Here is a 16469-nt window from a genome sequence, read left to right as displayed (position 1 = left end):
CTTTCACTAGCCATCTGTTTTACATATGGTAATACGTATGTTTCAATGCTATTCTCCAAATCATCCCACCCTCGCTTTCTCCCACTGAGTCCAAAAGTCTGTTCTTTACATCTGTGTCTCCTTTGCTGCCCTGAATATATGATCATCAGTACCATCTAAATTCCGTATATATCCGTTAATATACATTATTTGTCTTTCTGTTTCTGACTTATGTCAGTCTGTATATTAGGCTCTAGGTTCATCTACCTCATCAGAACTGACTCAAATGCATTCCTTTTTATAGCTGAGTAATAGTCCATTGTGTATATGTATCACAGCTTCCTTATCCATTTGTCTCCTGATGAAGATCTAGGTTGCTTCCATGTCCTGGCTATTGTACAGTGCTGCAGTGAACATTGGGGTACATGTGTCTCTCTCAATTCTGGTTTCCTCGGGGTGTATGCCCAGCAGTGGGATTGGTGGGTCGTATGGCAGTTCTATTTCCAGTTTTTTTAAGGAATCTCCACACTGTTCTCCATAGTGTCTGTACCAGTTTGCCTTCCACCCAACAGTGTAAGAGGTTTCCCTTTTCTGCACACCCTCTTCAGCATTTATTGTTTGTAGACTTTTTGATCATAGCCATTCTGACCAACATGAGGTGATACCTCATTGTGGTTTTGGTTTGCATTTCTCTAATAATGAGTGATATTGAGCATCTTTTCATGTGTTTATTAGCCATCTATGTGTCTTCTTTAGAGAAACATCTGTTTTGGTCTTTTGCCCACTTTTTGATTGGGTTGTTCATTTTTCTGGTATTGAGCTGCATGGGCTACTTGTATATTTTGGAGATTAATTCTTTTTCAGTTGTTTCGTTTGCTATTATTTTCTCCCATTCTGAGAGTTGTCATTTCACCTTACTTACAGTTGCCTTTGTTGTGTAAAAGCTTTTAAGTTTAATTAGGTCCCATTTGTTTATTTTTGTTTTTATTTCCATTACTCTGGGAGGTGGATCATGGAGGATCTTGCTGTGATTTATGTTCGAGAGTGTTCTGCCTGTTTTCCTCTAAGAGTTTTTATAGTATCTGGTCTTAGATTTAGGTCTTTAATCCATTTTGAGTTTATTTTTGTGTGTGGTATTATGAAGTGTTCTAGTTTCATTCTTTTACACGTAGTTGACTGGTTTTCCCACGGTTGAAGAGACTGTTTTTTCTCCATTGTATATTTTTGCCTTCTTTTTCAAAGATAAGGTGTCCATAGGTGTATGGATTTATCTCTGGATTTCCTATTTTGTTCCAGTGATATATATTTTTGTCTTTGTGCCAGAACCATACTATCGTGATGACTGTAGCAGGTGATGGCACCCCACTTCAGTACTCTTGCCTGGAAAATCCCATGGACGGAGGAGCCTGGTGGGCTGCAGTCCATGGGGTCGCTACAAGTCAGACACGACTGAGCGACTTCACTTTTACTTTTCACTTTCATGCACTGGAGGAGGAAATGGCAACCCACTCCAGAATTCTTGCCTGGAGAATCCCAGGGATGGGGGAGCCTGGTGGGCTGCTGGCTATGGGGTCACACAGAGTCGGACATGACTGAAGCGACTTAGCAGCAACAGCAGTATAGCCTAAAGTCAGGAAGATTGATTCCACCAGTTCCGTTCCTCTTTCTCAATATTGCTTTGGCTATTTGGGGCCTTTTGTATTTCCATAAAAATTCTGAAATTATTTTTTCTAGTTATGTGAAAAATACCATTGGTAGTTTGATAGGGATTGCACTGAATCTATAGATTGCTTTAGGTAGTATACTCATTTTTACTATGTTGATTCTTCCAATTGAAGAACATGGTATATTTCTCCATCTATTTGTGTCATCTTTGATTTCTTTCATCAGTGTTTTATTCTGTATACTTGGTCTTTTGTTTCTTTAGGTAAATTTATTCTTGAGTATTTTATTCTTTTCATTGCAATAGTGAGTGGGATTGTTTCCTTAATTTCTCTGAGTTTTCATTGTTAGTATATAAGAATGCAAGCGATTTCTGTGTATTAATTTTATTAGCAGTTTCAAACTGGCCTCTGGAAAATATTTCATTGGAATTATATGGGAAAACTCAATTTTTCATCTTTATCCTTAGAGACTTCTTTGGTCAATTAAGTGGGTTACATCTGAAGAGGCAGTTTTAGAGAAAATTTGAGTTTTAACAAATAGTAAATTATTATTATACCCCACATTAAAATTCAGAATCAAAAGATCACTTTTTCCCCAGTAGGTGTTAAATGACTGATGGCATTCAGGTTCATGCTATTAATTCAGTTTTTGAGACTGACAAATGTGTGGCACATTTCTTTTAGTTTATTGAAGGAAGATTGAAATGTTTGTACTGGATTTGGTGGATTCTGTGAGATAGTGTCTGGCTTACAATTGGTTTAATCTCTTCTTTGGGTATATGGCTTGCTTAGTTTGGATTTTGTATCAAGAAAGAAGTTTAAGATACAGATATTATGTCTGCAAAGTTATTTCAATGAGTATAATCATAGGGGAGTAGAATAATAGGCGTGGTATAAATATGGATTTGAATAAACAATTCTCTAAAGTTAATTGCATTTCTCTTAATTTTTTTTGTTTTCAGACAAATCCTACAGAGATTTTAGAGTATTCATCAGATAGTGAAGAAGATGACGGCTCTGAGAACGTCTTGCTCATTGATTCAGAATCCTCTCACAAATACCACATGGATTTTGGATCAGATGGAAGACAGGTCACAGAGAGACGAAAAAACCTGCGGGTAGAATCTACAGAGACCATTTTGCAGACACCCAAGAAACAGACAAAACTTCCCAAGACTCCGGAGACCATTTTGCAGACACCCAAGAAACAGACAAAACTTCCCAAGACTCCAGAAAGTTCAGCAAAAAGGAAGAAGCTTTTAAGGTTAAATACTTTATAAAACAGTTTTTCTTTTTCTAAAAAAATCCAAATACCTAAAATGTTAATTTAAAAATATCTATTTATTAAAAAAAAATCTATTTATGTGGGAAGGAAGATTTATAGAATAGAATTGTAGTTCTGATGAGCAGTTATAGGGTCCTAATTTCTGGAGATGACTTATGGATTTGTTTATATAAGTTGAACATCCACTGTTTCAATCATAACCAGCTTATGTAACTGTTTTCCTTAATGGAGACTGGTTGGTTGGGTTTATCAAATTTTATTTAGTAACCATGTTCCAAGTGCTGTGTTTGACAGTTAATACAAGTGAATGACTGTTCTTGTTTTTGAGTGAGTTATATCTAAAGAGGGAAATAGAAATAAAGAGTATTGAGATTGCTTTTGTGATTGTAGTTGGCGAGAGCAAGGATTCACAGGCCTGATACTGGCTGGTGTGTGTGTGAAGAACCATAGAAGCTAGGCTACAGAGGGCCAGCAGAATGTGTGCAGGAGCACAGTAGAGTGTGTAAATGCACTAATGAAGAATACGGTTTGGGATCTGTTGAGGCTGTGTACTTCACAGAGGGCAAGTACAGCACACACCAAGGAGAGCCCAGTGATGGTGTTAGTGTTGGGTCAGTGGGGGAGGAGGCAAGGAGCTTGAGTTCTGGAGAGCAGTGTCACCTCTGCTAGAAGCTGCAGTTCAAAGCAGGAAAGGGGCGGGCACACGTTTGATCAGGCTTGATTGGGATCCAGTGTCTAAAAGAGATCCCAGAGGAAAAATGTGAGATGAGTTAGAAAATAATAGAGAAGACCCAGTGGAGACAGAGGTTAGGAATAATCGCTGTCCATATCCAGGGATGCAAATGGGAGAAGGAGACCTGTTTTGAATAAAGGAGCAGAGGGGAGACTAGAAGAATGTGACTGATCCAGTGCAATGGATATAGTCTGGTGATATGTCGATGCCTGTTCACTGTTGTTGTTTTTGACATAAAGTAAGACAGAATGCCTCATGCCCAGAGTGAAGAAGTTATTAAATACCCTTAAATGAGAATGATGTCGTAGTCTATTGAGAAAACAGGAAAGGAATCTAATTAAAGGGATTCAAATATCCTTTGCTCATGACTGAAGCAACTCCAGCAATATGCAAATAGTTGATTTCTTCTTGTGATTTCTAAGTGATAACTGAGAGATGTCTGTTTTGTGGTTATTCTTTCAGAGTTACTGTGTTGAAATACTAAGAGTGTGATTGGTGTGATTAGGGCTGTCTGTCTCAGGCATCAGACTGGAAGACTCTCTGTTGACACTAGGAGGAGCTTTACTGAACTTCCTGAAGGCCCATGGTTGCTGCCCGGAGCAGGTTTGCTGACCTGGTTCAGAAGCAGGGGAAAGGTCACATGTTCGGCTCATAGGCTGTTCTGTTTAGAGCATCATGTTTTCAGTTGAGAAAATCTCTTAACTAGTTGTCTAGTAATGATGAAAGAAAGACTTGTTGAAGTGAACTTTTATGAAAATGCTGTGGATACAGACATCTTGATAATCTTCACAGGGAAGGGTCACAAGCCGTTGTCACAGAAGTTCAGCTGGGGATGGGGTGGGGGGCAGTCTGTGGAAAATGAAACTGCAGTGAGGAAAAAGGTGGGTGTAGCACAAATGTAGCACAAATAAAATATTTATAAATGCGATTAAAAGGATTTTCTTCTTTTTTTTAAACCTCATAAGGACTAGCTAGCAAGGATCCAGTTAAGTAGTTGGCATTTCAAGGCTGGAGAACATTGGCCCTCTCTCTTGTGATTTGTCCGACAGGGAAATGTTAATTCAGCGTCTTTGGGCCTTCTTCCTTGTTTGTTTATTTTTTAAAAGTTATTTATGTATTTATTCATGGTGGTACCGGGTCCTGTTGCTCCATGTGGGCTCTCTCTACTTGCGTGGAGTGCGGGCTACTCTTTGTCGTGGTGCACAGGCTTCTTCTTGCAGTGGCTTCTGTTGTCGTGGAGCACGGGCTCTAGGAGCACTGTCCTCGGTAGTTGCGGCCTGTGGGCCCTGGAGGGTGGGTACAGTAGCTGTGGCACATAGACTCAGTTGTTCCTTGGCATGTGGAATCTTCCCGGACCAGGGATCAAACCCATGTCCCCTATGTTGGGAAGTGGGCTCTTATCCACTGAGCCACAAGGGAAGTCCTATTTTTATTTTTGTTGATGCATGGCACTGTTTAAGGCATAACTAATGAAAGGCAATCTAGCACTGCTTTGATATTTTAGTTAGGTTGTCAATAATAAGGCCGTATTTCACCAGTCTTACGGTCAGGTGTTTTTGTTTTTTTTTTTGCAGTGCTTGCTATATTTGACAGAAAGCAAAACTTGAAGATATTATATAGTATGTTTATTTAAATTATTTTCTCTTTACCTGATTTCTTCACCTGGTAGAGTGTATTAAAAGTATGTGGTGATTCTTTTTCTGGAAATTAGTTAGAATGCTTTTGAATCTTTCTCTTTTTCATTTCACATTTTGTATAAGTGTTTAGCCTTGTTGAATTGATGCCAATCTATTTTTGGTACCAATTATTGGTACCAATTATTTTATATAAAAGGTAATTGGACTGTCTTAACTTGCCTGTGAAATCCCATGGATGGAGGAGCCTGGTGTGCTACAGTCCACGGGGTCGCAAAGAGTTGGACACGTCTGAGTGACTTCACTTTCACTTGAAAACTTTCATGCATTGGAGAAGGAAATGGCAACCCACTCCAGTGTTCTTGCCTGGAGCATTCCAGGGACGGGGGAGCCTGATGGACTGCCATCTATGGGGTTGCACAGAGTTGGACACCACTGATTTGACTTAGCAGCAGCAGCAGCAACTTGCTTAGTGAATTTATGAGATCCTCACCATAGACCCCACCCTGGCTCAGCAACATGCAGTTTGCATGTTGGAGCAGAGAATTTGGATCCAGTATTTAGCACTTCAACTTCTAAAACTTTCACTGGAAGGACTAGCCCCCCAAACACCTGGCTCTAAAAGCCAAAAGGGCTTGTGTCTATGAGACCCACCAGATTCTCAGTTCAGTCGCTCAGTTGTGTTCAATGCTTTGCAACCCCATGGACTGCAGCATGCCAGGCTTCCCTGTCCATCACCAACTCCCGGAGCCTACTCAAACTCATGTACATCCAGTTGGTCCTGCCACCAGACTTTAGCAGAGATATAGTTCTTAATGAACTTACCAAGACTCCCTGTGGCTATTCCTCTAGGGCTCAGCCCACAGTGAGCTGACAAAAACATCTCCCATTCTTTCTCCCAAAGAGGCCTATTTGCATATGATAAAAGCTGTTGCCTGAGGGTCAGTTCAGTTCAGTTGCTCAGTGTCCAACTCTTTGTGACCCCGTGGACTGCAGCATACCAGGCTTCCCTGTCCATCACCAGCTCCTAGAGCTTGTTCAAACTCATGTCCATCGAATTGGTCATGCCATCTGATCATCTCATCCTCTGTCGTCCCCTTCTCCTCCTGCCTTCAATCTTTCCCAGCATCAGGGTCTTTCCCAATGAGTCAGTTCTTCACATCAGGTGGCCAAAGTATTGGAGTTTCAGCTTCAGCATCAGTCCTTCCAATGAATATTCAGGACTGATTTCCTTTAGGATGGACTGGTTGGATCTCCTTGCAGTCAAAGGGGCTCTCAAGACTCTTCTCCAGCACCACAGTTCAAAAGCATCAATTCTTCTGTGTTCAGCTTTCTTTATAGTCCAGCTCTCACATCTATACATGACTACTGGAAAAACCATAACTTTGAGTAGACAGACCTTTGTTGGCAAAGTAAGGTCTCTACTTTTTAATATGCTGTCTACCTACAAGACCTTCTAGACCTAACACCCCCCAAAAAATGTCCTTTTCATCATAGGGGACTGGAATGCAAAAGTAGGAAGTCAAGAAATACCTGGAGTAACAGGCAAATTTGGCCTTGGAGTACAAAACGAAGTAGGGCAAAAGCTAACAGAGTTTTGCCAAGAGAATGCACTGACCATAGCAAACACCTTCTTCCAACAACACAAGAGAAGACGCTACACATGGACATCACCAGATGGTCAACACCAAAATCAGATTGATTATATTCTTTGCAGCCAAAGATGGAGAAGCTCTATACAGTCAGCAAAAACAAGACCAGGAGCTGACTGTGGCTTAGATCATGTACTCCTTATTGCCAAATTCAGACTTGAAGAAAGTAGGGAAAACCACTAGACCATTCAGGTGTGACCTAAATCAAATCCCTTATGATTATACAGTGGAAGTGACAAATAGATTCAAGGGATTAGATCTGATAGACTGAGTGTCTGAAGAACTATGGATGGAGGTTTGTGACATTGTACAGGAGGCAGTGATCAACAGCATCCCCAAGAAAAATAAATGCAAAAAGGCAAAATCGTTGTCTGAGGACGCCTTGCAAATAGCTGAGAAAAGAAAAGTGAAAGGCAAAGGAGAAAAGGAAAGATATACCCATTTGAATGCAGAGTTACAGAGAATAGCAAGGAGAGATAAGAAAGCCTTCCTCAATGACCAATACAAAGAAATAGAGAAAACCAATAAAATGGGAAAGACTAGAGATCTCTTCAAGAAAATTAGACATACCAAGGGAACATTTCATGCAAAGATGGGCACCATAAAGGACAGAAATGGTATGGACCTAACAGAAGCAGAAGATATGGAGGTGGCAAGAATAAACAGAAGAGCTATACAAAAAACAGCTTTATGACCCAGATAGCCACGATGGTGTGATCACTCACCTAGAGCCAGACATACTGTAATGCAAATCAAGTAGGCCTTAGGAAGCATCACTATGGACAAAGCTGGTGGAAGTGATGGAATTCCAGTTGAACTATTTCAAATCCTAAAAGATGATGCTGTGAAAGTGCTGTACTCAATATGCCAGCAAATTTGAAAAACTCACCAGTGGCCACAGGACTGGAAAAGGTCAGTTTTCATTCCAATCCCTAAGAAAGTGAAGTCATTCAGTCATGTCTGACTCTTTGCAATCCCATAAACTGTAGCCTACCAGGCTCCTCTGTCCATGGGATTTTCCAGGCAATAGTACTGAAGTGGATTGCCATTTCCTTCTCCAGGGGATCTTTCCAACCCAGGGCTCCAACCCTGGTCTCCCGCTTTGCCAAAGAATGCTCAAACTACTGCACAATTACCTGAGGATCAGGTTCTAATTTATCACACATCTTGGCTGCTGACTGCCATTCTCCTTGGATACATGGGAGGCCAGCAGGTGCCGTCTTCTCACTCTCTCTCCACATCGCTGTGGGTTGATGATGTCTCCTAGAAGAGGCTTGTGCACATGTCTGGCATTTTAGCTTTTGTGACTGCCACCCAGAGGACATACCTTGATTGCCTGTGTCTGATGGCCAGCAGGACTGGCGTTTGCGGATTGAGCAGGACCGTAGCAAATAAAGAAGCAGTTCTTATCTGGCTATCCCCAAAGGGCTCAACACAGAGGGAGTGCACGGAATTGCCCAGCTCCCTGTATTTCCCTGCAGAAGTTTACTTGTGTTCTTTAAAAGGTGTTGACTGAGATTCTGCCTTTGGGACACTGATGGGTCTTGGCACACTCTCAACTTCCAGGACACTGAGAACAAAGAAGACATGTTGGATGTTCACAAAAGTTTTCGGGAACCAAGAACTCAGGCCTGGCTGAACAATAAGGTTGTTCTCCTAAACACATAGAGTCAAGCAAAATGAAAAAATAAGAGAAATACATTAAAAAAAAGAAAACAATAGAAAACTCTGGAAACAGACAGAGGCATAAATGATTTGCCTGAAAAGAGTTAAAAAATAATAGTCCTAAGGATGCTCACTGAGGTCAAGAGAATAATGCAATAGCAAAGTGAAAATTTTAAGAGATAGAAGATATAAGAAAGTACCAAATAGAAGCCACAAAGCTGAAGAATGCAATAATTTCATTGAAAAACTGAGTGGAGGGTTTCAACAGCAGTGTAGATCCAGTGGAAGAATGAATCTGTGAACTCAAAAACAGGGCAGGAGAGTTCATCCATACAGAGAACCAGAAAGAGAGAGGAATGAAAAAGACTGAAGATATCTTCAGGGACTTGAGATACCATTAAGTGGGCCAGTATTTCATTGTAGGGGTCTCAGAAGGAGAAGAGAGAAGCAGGCAGAAAGTTCATTCAAAGAAATAATGCCTGAAACTTACCTATGATGGGTAAAGAAACAAACATCTAGATCCAGGAAGTCTAGAAAATTCTTAGTAAGTTGAATCCAAACACACCCATGTCAAAACATATAATGAAATTATCAAAAGTTAAGGTAAATCATTGTAAAAACAGCAAGGGAACATCAGTGTCTTATGTACCAGGAAACCAAAGTAAAACTATGAGTAGATTTTTAGCACAGCATTGGCAAACAAGAAGTGTGTGGCATGATATATCTAGTGTGCTGAAGGGGAAAAAATGCCAACGTAGAATACTGTACCCAGCAAAATTGTCCTTCAGAGTTGAACAAGAGATGAAGCAAAAAAATTGAAGAAGTACATCTATTACACTAATCTAGCCTTACAGTAGGAGAAGGCAATGGCAACCCACTCCAGTACTGGGAAATCTGATGGACGGAGCAGCCTGGTAGGCTACAGTCCATAGGGTCACGAAGAGTCAGACACAACTGAGCAACTTCACTTTCACTTTTCACTTTCATGAACTGGAGAAGGAAATGGCAACCCACTCCAGTGTTCTCGCCTGGAGAATCCCAGGGATGGGAGCCTCGTGGGCCGCCGTCTATGGGGTCTCAGAGAGTCGGACACGACTGACGTGACTTAGCAGCAGCAGCAGCCTTACAGTAAGTGCTAAGGGAGTTCCTCAAACTGAAAAGAGGGATGTTAAAAGTAATGGGAAACATGTTAGAATAAATCTCACTGGTAAATGTAAATATATCGTTATATTCACAATATTCTAATTCTGTTATAGTGGTGAGTAAATCACCTCTAAATATAGTATGAAAAAAAATTAAAGACAAAAATATTTAAAATTACTGTAACTACAGTGCTTTGTTTGGAGAAGGTGATGGCACCCCACTCTAGTACTCTTGCCTGGAAAATCCCATGGACGGAGAAGCCTGGAAGGCTGCAGTTCATGGAGTCGCTGAGGGTCGGACACGACTGAGCGACTTCACTTTCACTTTTCACTTTCATGCATTGGAGAAGGAAATGGCAACCCACTCCAGTATTCTTGCCTGGAGAATTCCAGGGACAGGGGAGCCTGATGGGCTGCCGTCTATGGGGTCGCATAGAGTTGGACGAGACTGAAGCGACTTAGCAGCAGTAGCAGCAGCACAGTGCTTTGTTAATGGATACATAAGATAAAAGCATGTAAATTGTACCATCAAAAACATAAAATGTCAGAGTGGGATAAAGTAAATGTATAGAATTCTGGTAAGCATTTGAACCTAAGCTGTTATCAGCTTCAAGTAGACTGCTTTAAATACCAGACATATTATATAGCCTCATGGTAACCACAGAGTGAAAAACCTATAATAGATAACAAAGTTAAAGAGAAAGGAATCAAAACATACCATAGAGAAAAATCAACAAATTGAAATGAAAGGGACAAAGAGAAGACAAAAGGAACAAAGGGTTACAGAAAACCAGAAAGCAATGAACAAAATGGTGACAATAAATCCATATTTATCAGTAATTACTTTTGGTGTAAGTGGACTAAATTCTCCAATCAAAAGACAAAGAGTAGCTGAATGGATTTTTTAAAGAAAAGTCCAACCAAATGCCGCTTGTAAGAAACTTCACCTTTAAGTAGAGAGAAAGAGACTGAATGTGAAGGGATGGAAAAAAATATTCCATGAAAATGGAAACCTAAAGAAAGAGGGGTAGCTCTACTTGTACCATACTGTATAGGCTTTGAACCCAGAACTATAACAAGAGGCAAGGGAAATCATTTCATAATGATGAAGTCAGCAGTGCACGAACAACCTAACTGCACTTCAAAGAATCATATTAAGAAGAACAACTAGGCCCAAAGTTAGTAGAAGAAATAGTAAAAATCAGTAGGGAAATATATGATATAGATTGAAAAGACAATTGAAAAGATTTGTAGAAATGATTAATGTTTTGAAAAGCTAAACAAAATAGACACACACTTACCTAGATACAACAAAAAAGGAGAAAAGTCTCGAAACTGGAACTAAAAAGGGAGTCCTTATAAGTAATACCGTATAAATAGAAAAAATTATGATAGGTACTATAAACAATTATATACCAACAAATTGGACAACCTAGAAGAAATGGATAAATCCTAGAAACATTGACCTACCAAGACTGAATCAAGATAAAATTAAGAATTTGAATGGAGGAACTACTAGTGAGATTGAAAGAAAGTGAGAGTTGCTCGGTCCTATCTGACTCTTTTCAACCCCACCATCCTTAGCCCACCAGGCTCCTCTGTCCATGGAATTTCCCAGGCAATACTGGAGTGGGTTGCTCTTCCCTTCTCCAGGGGATCTTCCCTCCCTGGGGATGAAGTCTGGGTCTCCTGCACTGCAGTCAGATTCTTTACCATCAGTAATCAAAAACCTCACAACAAAGAAAAATCCAGGAACAGATGGCTTCACTATTTAATTCTGTCTCATAGTCAGTAAAGAATTAATGCCAATGTTTTTCAAGCTCTTTCCAAGGACAGAAAAGGAGGGAACAACTGCAAACTCATTTTACATGGCCCTGATATGGAAATCAGACAAGGACACCTGAAGAAAAGAAAATTATAGATCAATATCCCTAATGAACATGGACACAGAAATCCTTAATAAAAGTATTGGCAAATCAGGTTCAACAATATATTAAAAGGATTATGTACCATGATCAATTGGGATTGATTCTAGAGATTCAAGGATTGTTCACCCTTCACAAATCAGTCAACATGATATATCACATTAATAAGATAGACAAAAAAATCATATCATTTCAATAGACGCAGAAAATGTTTTTATAGATATCAACATCCGTTTATGAAAAAAACTTCCAACAAACTGGGTGTTAAGGAACGTACCTTAACGTTGTAAAAACCACAAAGTGCAAACCCACAGCAGACATCATACTTGACAGCGAAAAGGTCAAAGCTTTTCCTCTAATATCAAGAACAACAAGGATGTTCATTCATTCTTGTCACTTTTATTTAACACAGTACTAAAAGTCCTAGCCCCAGTAATTAGGCAAGAAAGAGAAATAAAAGACATCTAAATATCAGAAGAGTTAGAGCTTGTCTTATTTACAGATGGCATGATACTATACAGGAAAACCCAAAGACTCACTAAAAAAACTGTGAGAAGTAGTAAATAAATTCAGTAAAGGATACAAAATCAATATAGGCCTACTTCTTTTTTTGTGTGCTTTGCTTCATTGTATTTTGCAAGTATTGTGTGTTTTTGTTTTACAGATTGAAAGTTTGTGGCAACCCTGTGTTTTTCTGCCATTTTTAGTAGCATTTTAAAATTAAGATATATACATTTTTAAGACATAATGCTGTTGTACATTTAATAGAGTACTGTGTAGTGTAAACTTAATTTTTACATGTATAAGGAAACCAAAAAGTTTCTTGTGATCTGCTTTATTATGATAATAAATTCACTGTGTTGTTCTGGAACCAAGTCCCTAGTATCTCTGTGTACAAAAATCCGTTGCATTTCTCTATGCTAACCACAAACCTATCCAAAATAAAAATTAAGAAAGAAATCCTATTTTACAGTTCCATCAAAAAGAATAAAATACTTGGGAATAAATTTAACCAAGGAGGTAAAAAAAAAAAAAAAAACACTTAAAATTATGACATTGGTGAATGAAATTGAGGAAGACAAAAATAAATGGAAAGTTATTCTGTTCTCATGGATTGAAAGAATTAATATGGTTAAAATGTCCATACTACCCAGAGCTATCTACAGATCCAGCGCAACCCCTATCAAAATTCCAATCCTAAACTTTATGTGGATCCACAAAGACCCCAAATAGCTAAAGCAATCTTGAGAAAGATGAGCAAAGTTAGAGGCATCACACTTCCAGATTTCAGACCGTATTACAAAGTGGTAGTGGAGCATGATAGAGTCCAGGAGTAAACCTGTGCACATATGGTGAGTTAACTCATAACTGTGGAGCCACAATATACTATGGATAGAGGGTAGTCTTTTCAGTAATGTTGGGAAAATTCGACAGCCACATACAAAAGAATGAAACTGAACCCCTGTCTTACACCACTCATTAAAGCAACTCAGGTGTTAGACTTCAGTGGAAGACCTGAAAACGTAGAAGTCCTAAATGAAAACATAGGTGGTAATCTCCTTCACCTTGGTCCTGGTGATGGATTTTGGGGATTTGACACCAAAACAAAATCTAAAAAAGCAAAAATAAGCAAGTGGAATTTTTCAAAATAGAAAGCTTCTGCAGAATAAAGGAAACCAGAAGCAAATGAAAAAGGCAACCTACAGAATGGAAAAAAATACTTGTAAATTATTTCTGATAAAGGTTAATATCCAAAACACATCATTAACTCATGCAACTCAATAGCAAAAATATCAAACCATCAGCTTTTAAAAATGAGCAGAAGAATTGAATAGACATTTTCCAAAGAAGACATTCAAATGACCAAAGATGTGAGAAAAGGTGTTCAACATCAGTCGTCATCAGGGAAATGCAAGTCCAAGTTCACTGAGATGCCACCTAACACCTGTCAGAATGACTGTCATTAAAAAGACAAGCAATGACAAGTGCTGGCCAGGATGCAGAGAAACGGGAACACTCGTGGGCTGTTGGTGCGAGTGTAAATGGTGCAGCCACTAAGGAAAACAGTATGGAGGTTCTGAGGAAACTGAGTAGATTCTTCCATACTATCCAGCAGTCCCACTTCTGGGAATGCATTCATGCGAAAAGAGTGCAAACTTATAGTCATAAAGTGAGTAAGTTATGAGGATCTGATGTAAACATGGTGACCGTTATTCAGAACACTACATTGTACAACTGAAATTTGTCAAGAGTGGAATTTAAATGTTTACATCAAAAAAGATAAAATATAAACGTGATCTATCAGCTGAGTAAATGGGGGAGGATCCTTTCACAGGTATACATATATCAAGTCACCACTGTATATACCGTATGTACTTTACAAATTCATTTGTCAAATATGTCTCAATAAAACTGAAAAAGAAAAAAATTATTTTGCATACATTATAGCAGAGCCTTATTGAATCTTTTTTTTTTTTTTAAATATACAAGAGATTTTTTACTGGAATTGTGATTGTTGACTAGAGATCATGGTGTTTCCATTCCTGAGTTCTGGTCTACCTGCTCAGAATTCCCTGCAGGAATTCTTGGAACAGAGGAATCCTGTGACCAAAGCCTGGGAGGGAATGTAGGTTCTCTCTTAGGCTTCAGATGCTCCCACATGTGACAGAGGACAGTTTTGCATTCATTCATTTTTACTCCTGATTTTTACCTTTCAATCCTAAGTTCACTTGTAAGATAATGCTTTCAGACTGTATGTTTTTTTTTTCCTTCTCCCTTAAAGTCATAAGTTTGCAAACAAACATTTGGTAAATAATTAGGTCGTTGTGCAGAGAACACGGTCTTCTGCTTTTCTATGTATTCTTAGTATCTTTAAGTAGCAGGTATTCCTGAAGAGGCAGTAGGTGTGTCACTGAGTCTTGAGCTTGTGATCTCTGGAGCCAGACCACCTGGTGTTCACCAGCTGCGCCCCTCAGCAGATGTCTCACCTTGCACAGTGTTGCACTCTCAGTGCTTCTGTTTGTCCTGTGTCATGTGAGGATGCCAGTAGTGCCTGCTTAGTCACTTCATGTGAACAGAATGATCTGAAGAAAGGCTTACGTATATATAAAGTAGAGATGCTTTGGCATATATATGATTGTGAGAATTTTAAAAAATTTCCTGTAATATATACTGCTCTCTCACACACATATTCAGAAATAATAAGTGCCTGTAGAAAAAAACCCTACCTAATAGGAAAATGAAGTAATTTGTAGTGATAATATATATAATGTTTATTAAAATGAGGTCTTTTAGTCATTGTGGAAAGAGTGTAGGGTGCAAGTAAAAATCTAACAGAGTCAGTAATGGCAGTGACAAGCATTTCTTGAAGATTGACTAAATGCCAGACACAGCATCCTTTCTGTTTCCTCATCTGGCTGGTTATACAATATTGGAGAATTTTCCTGATCTCTCTTTAAGCTCTGACTTTTTTCATGTATGAGGTGGGTATTGATATCTGTTGTTTCTACATCAAAGGAATATTATTAGAATAAAATGAAATAATGAGAAATGATCAGTGAACATAATTTTATGAGATAATAAATAATTGATGACTTACATAGTTAAATGGTGATTAACAGCTGATCATGGTTTCTCTTGTGGTCAGAGATATGTTAGGAATTGCTGACTCTTCTGAATGTAGGTAGTTCATGGAAAAACCCAAATGAGCTTTATAATTTATCTGTATGTCTATTTATTCATTGATAGATCGGGTCTCTTGTGAAGTGCCTGTGTATCCTTTATTATTAGTCATCTTCCTGCCATTCATGGAAGTTTTTTCCTTTGTATAATGTTGGCTGTATTTACAGTTAATACTCACTTATCTCTAGGTCAAATAATGAGCTCATACCCAGATCCTCTTATGTGAGTGTTCTGCCTGTCAACTGGGTGCAGGTTTTATTCTTGATTACAACTCTGAACCCATTTTACACTTATCTTTTTGCCCGTCTGTGGATTAGACTATAAGGTCCACCGTGGTGTGGCTTGTTGCCTTCTTCACATCCTTGGCACCTGTGCTTGGCTCGGCATAGCAGGAAACACATAATCGGTATATATGCATGGAGTAAGTTAACTAAGAAAGAGTAGTCAGAAAGTCAGACTCATCTCAGAGGAGCCCACATTTCTAAGAATCAGAAAACTGATCATCCAAGAAGTCTTAAAAAAGGAGATAACTAACGTAGAAGGATTTGACCTGTAGGAAGAGAATGTAATGCCAAATGAGTTAAAACTTGCATCCCCTGATTGGAGGGTATAAAGTATAAATGTTCCAACTGTTCTGAAGCTTTTTTTTTCACTAAACTTAATACTTTATAATTTGTTGAACAGAGGCGGGCTAGCAGAAAGACTAAATGGACTGCAGAATCGAGAGAGATCCACCATTTCTTTGTGGAGACATCAGGGTCTTTCTTATCAAAAGACACTTTCAGGTAAGGCTTGCACTGGTATATGTGAGTAAAGAATATGCCAGGTAAAAGTATTTTTACATTAAAATATATACATTACTATTTTTACCCCTTTTTCTCTAGGTGCCAAAGATCTGAGTTGGAGGGTTCTATATTATATCTGTTTCTGCTTTATCTGTTTCAGTAGCTTTCTGATTGTTGTGACTGTGACCCATAGTAAGCAGTACATCTTACTGCATCTCATAATACACACACCTGAAATAGACATTCAGTAAACACTAACCTAACATTTACACATATCACTCATACACAGACACACACCTGAAACATTCACACATATCATTCACA

At 38.9% G+C, this 16469-nt stretch overlaps 1 protein-coding gene across 1 annotated transcript in view; it reads left to right on the top strand.

Moving 5' to 3' along the window:
- The window catches only part of SPIDR (scaffold protein involved in DNA repair), a 277556-nt gene that overhangs the window by 95761 nt on the left and 165326 nt on the right, over window positions 1-16469 (top strand). Inside the window, exons 6-7 of the mRNA XM_061438706.1 lie at window positions 2606-2907; window positions 16045-16145. Of these exons, the coding sequence (XP_061294690.1) occupies window positions 2606-2907; window positions 16045-16145 (403 nt within the window). The remainder of the gene's footprint in view (window positions 1-2605; window positions 2908-16044; window positions 16146-16469) is intronic.

Source organism: Bos javanicus, chromosome 14, assembly GCF_032452875.1.
Source record: "Bos javanicus breed banteng chromosome 14, ARS-OSU_banteng_1.0, whole genome shotgun sequence".
Taxonomy (NCBI): Eukaryota; Metazoa; Chordata; class Mammalia; order Artiodactyla; family Bovidae; genus Bos; species Bos javanicus.
Note: the sequence above shows the minus strand (reverse complement) of the source record. Positions and strands in the feature narration are given on the sequence as shown.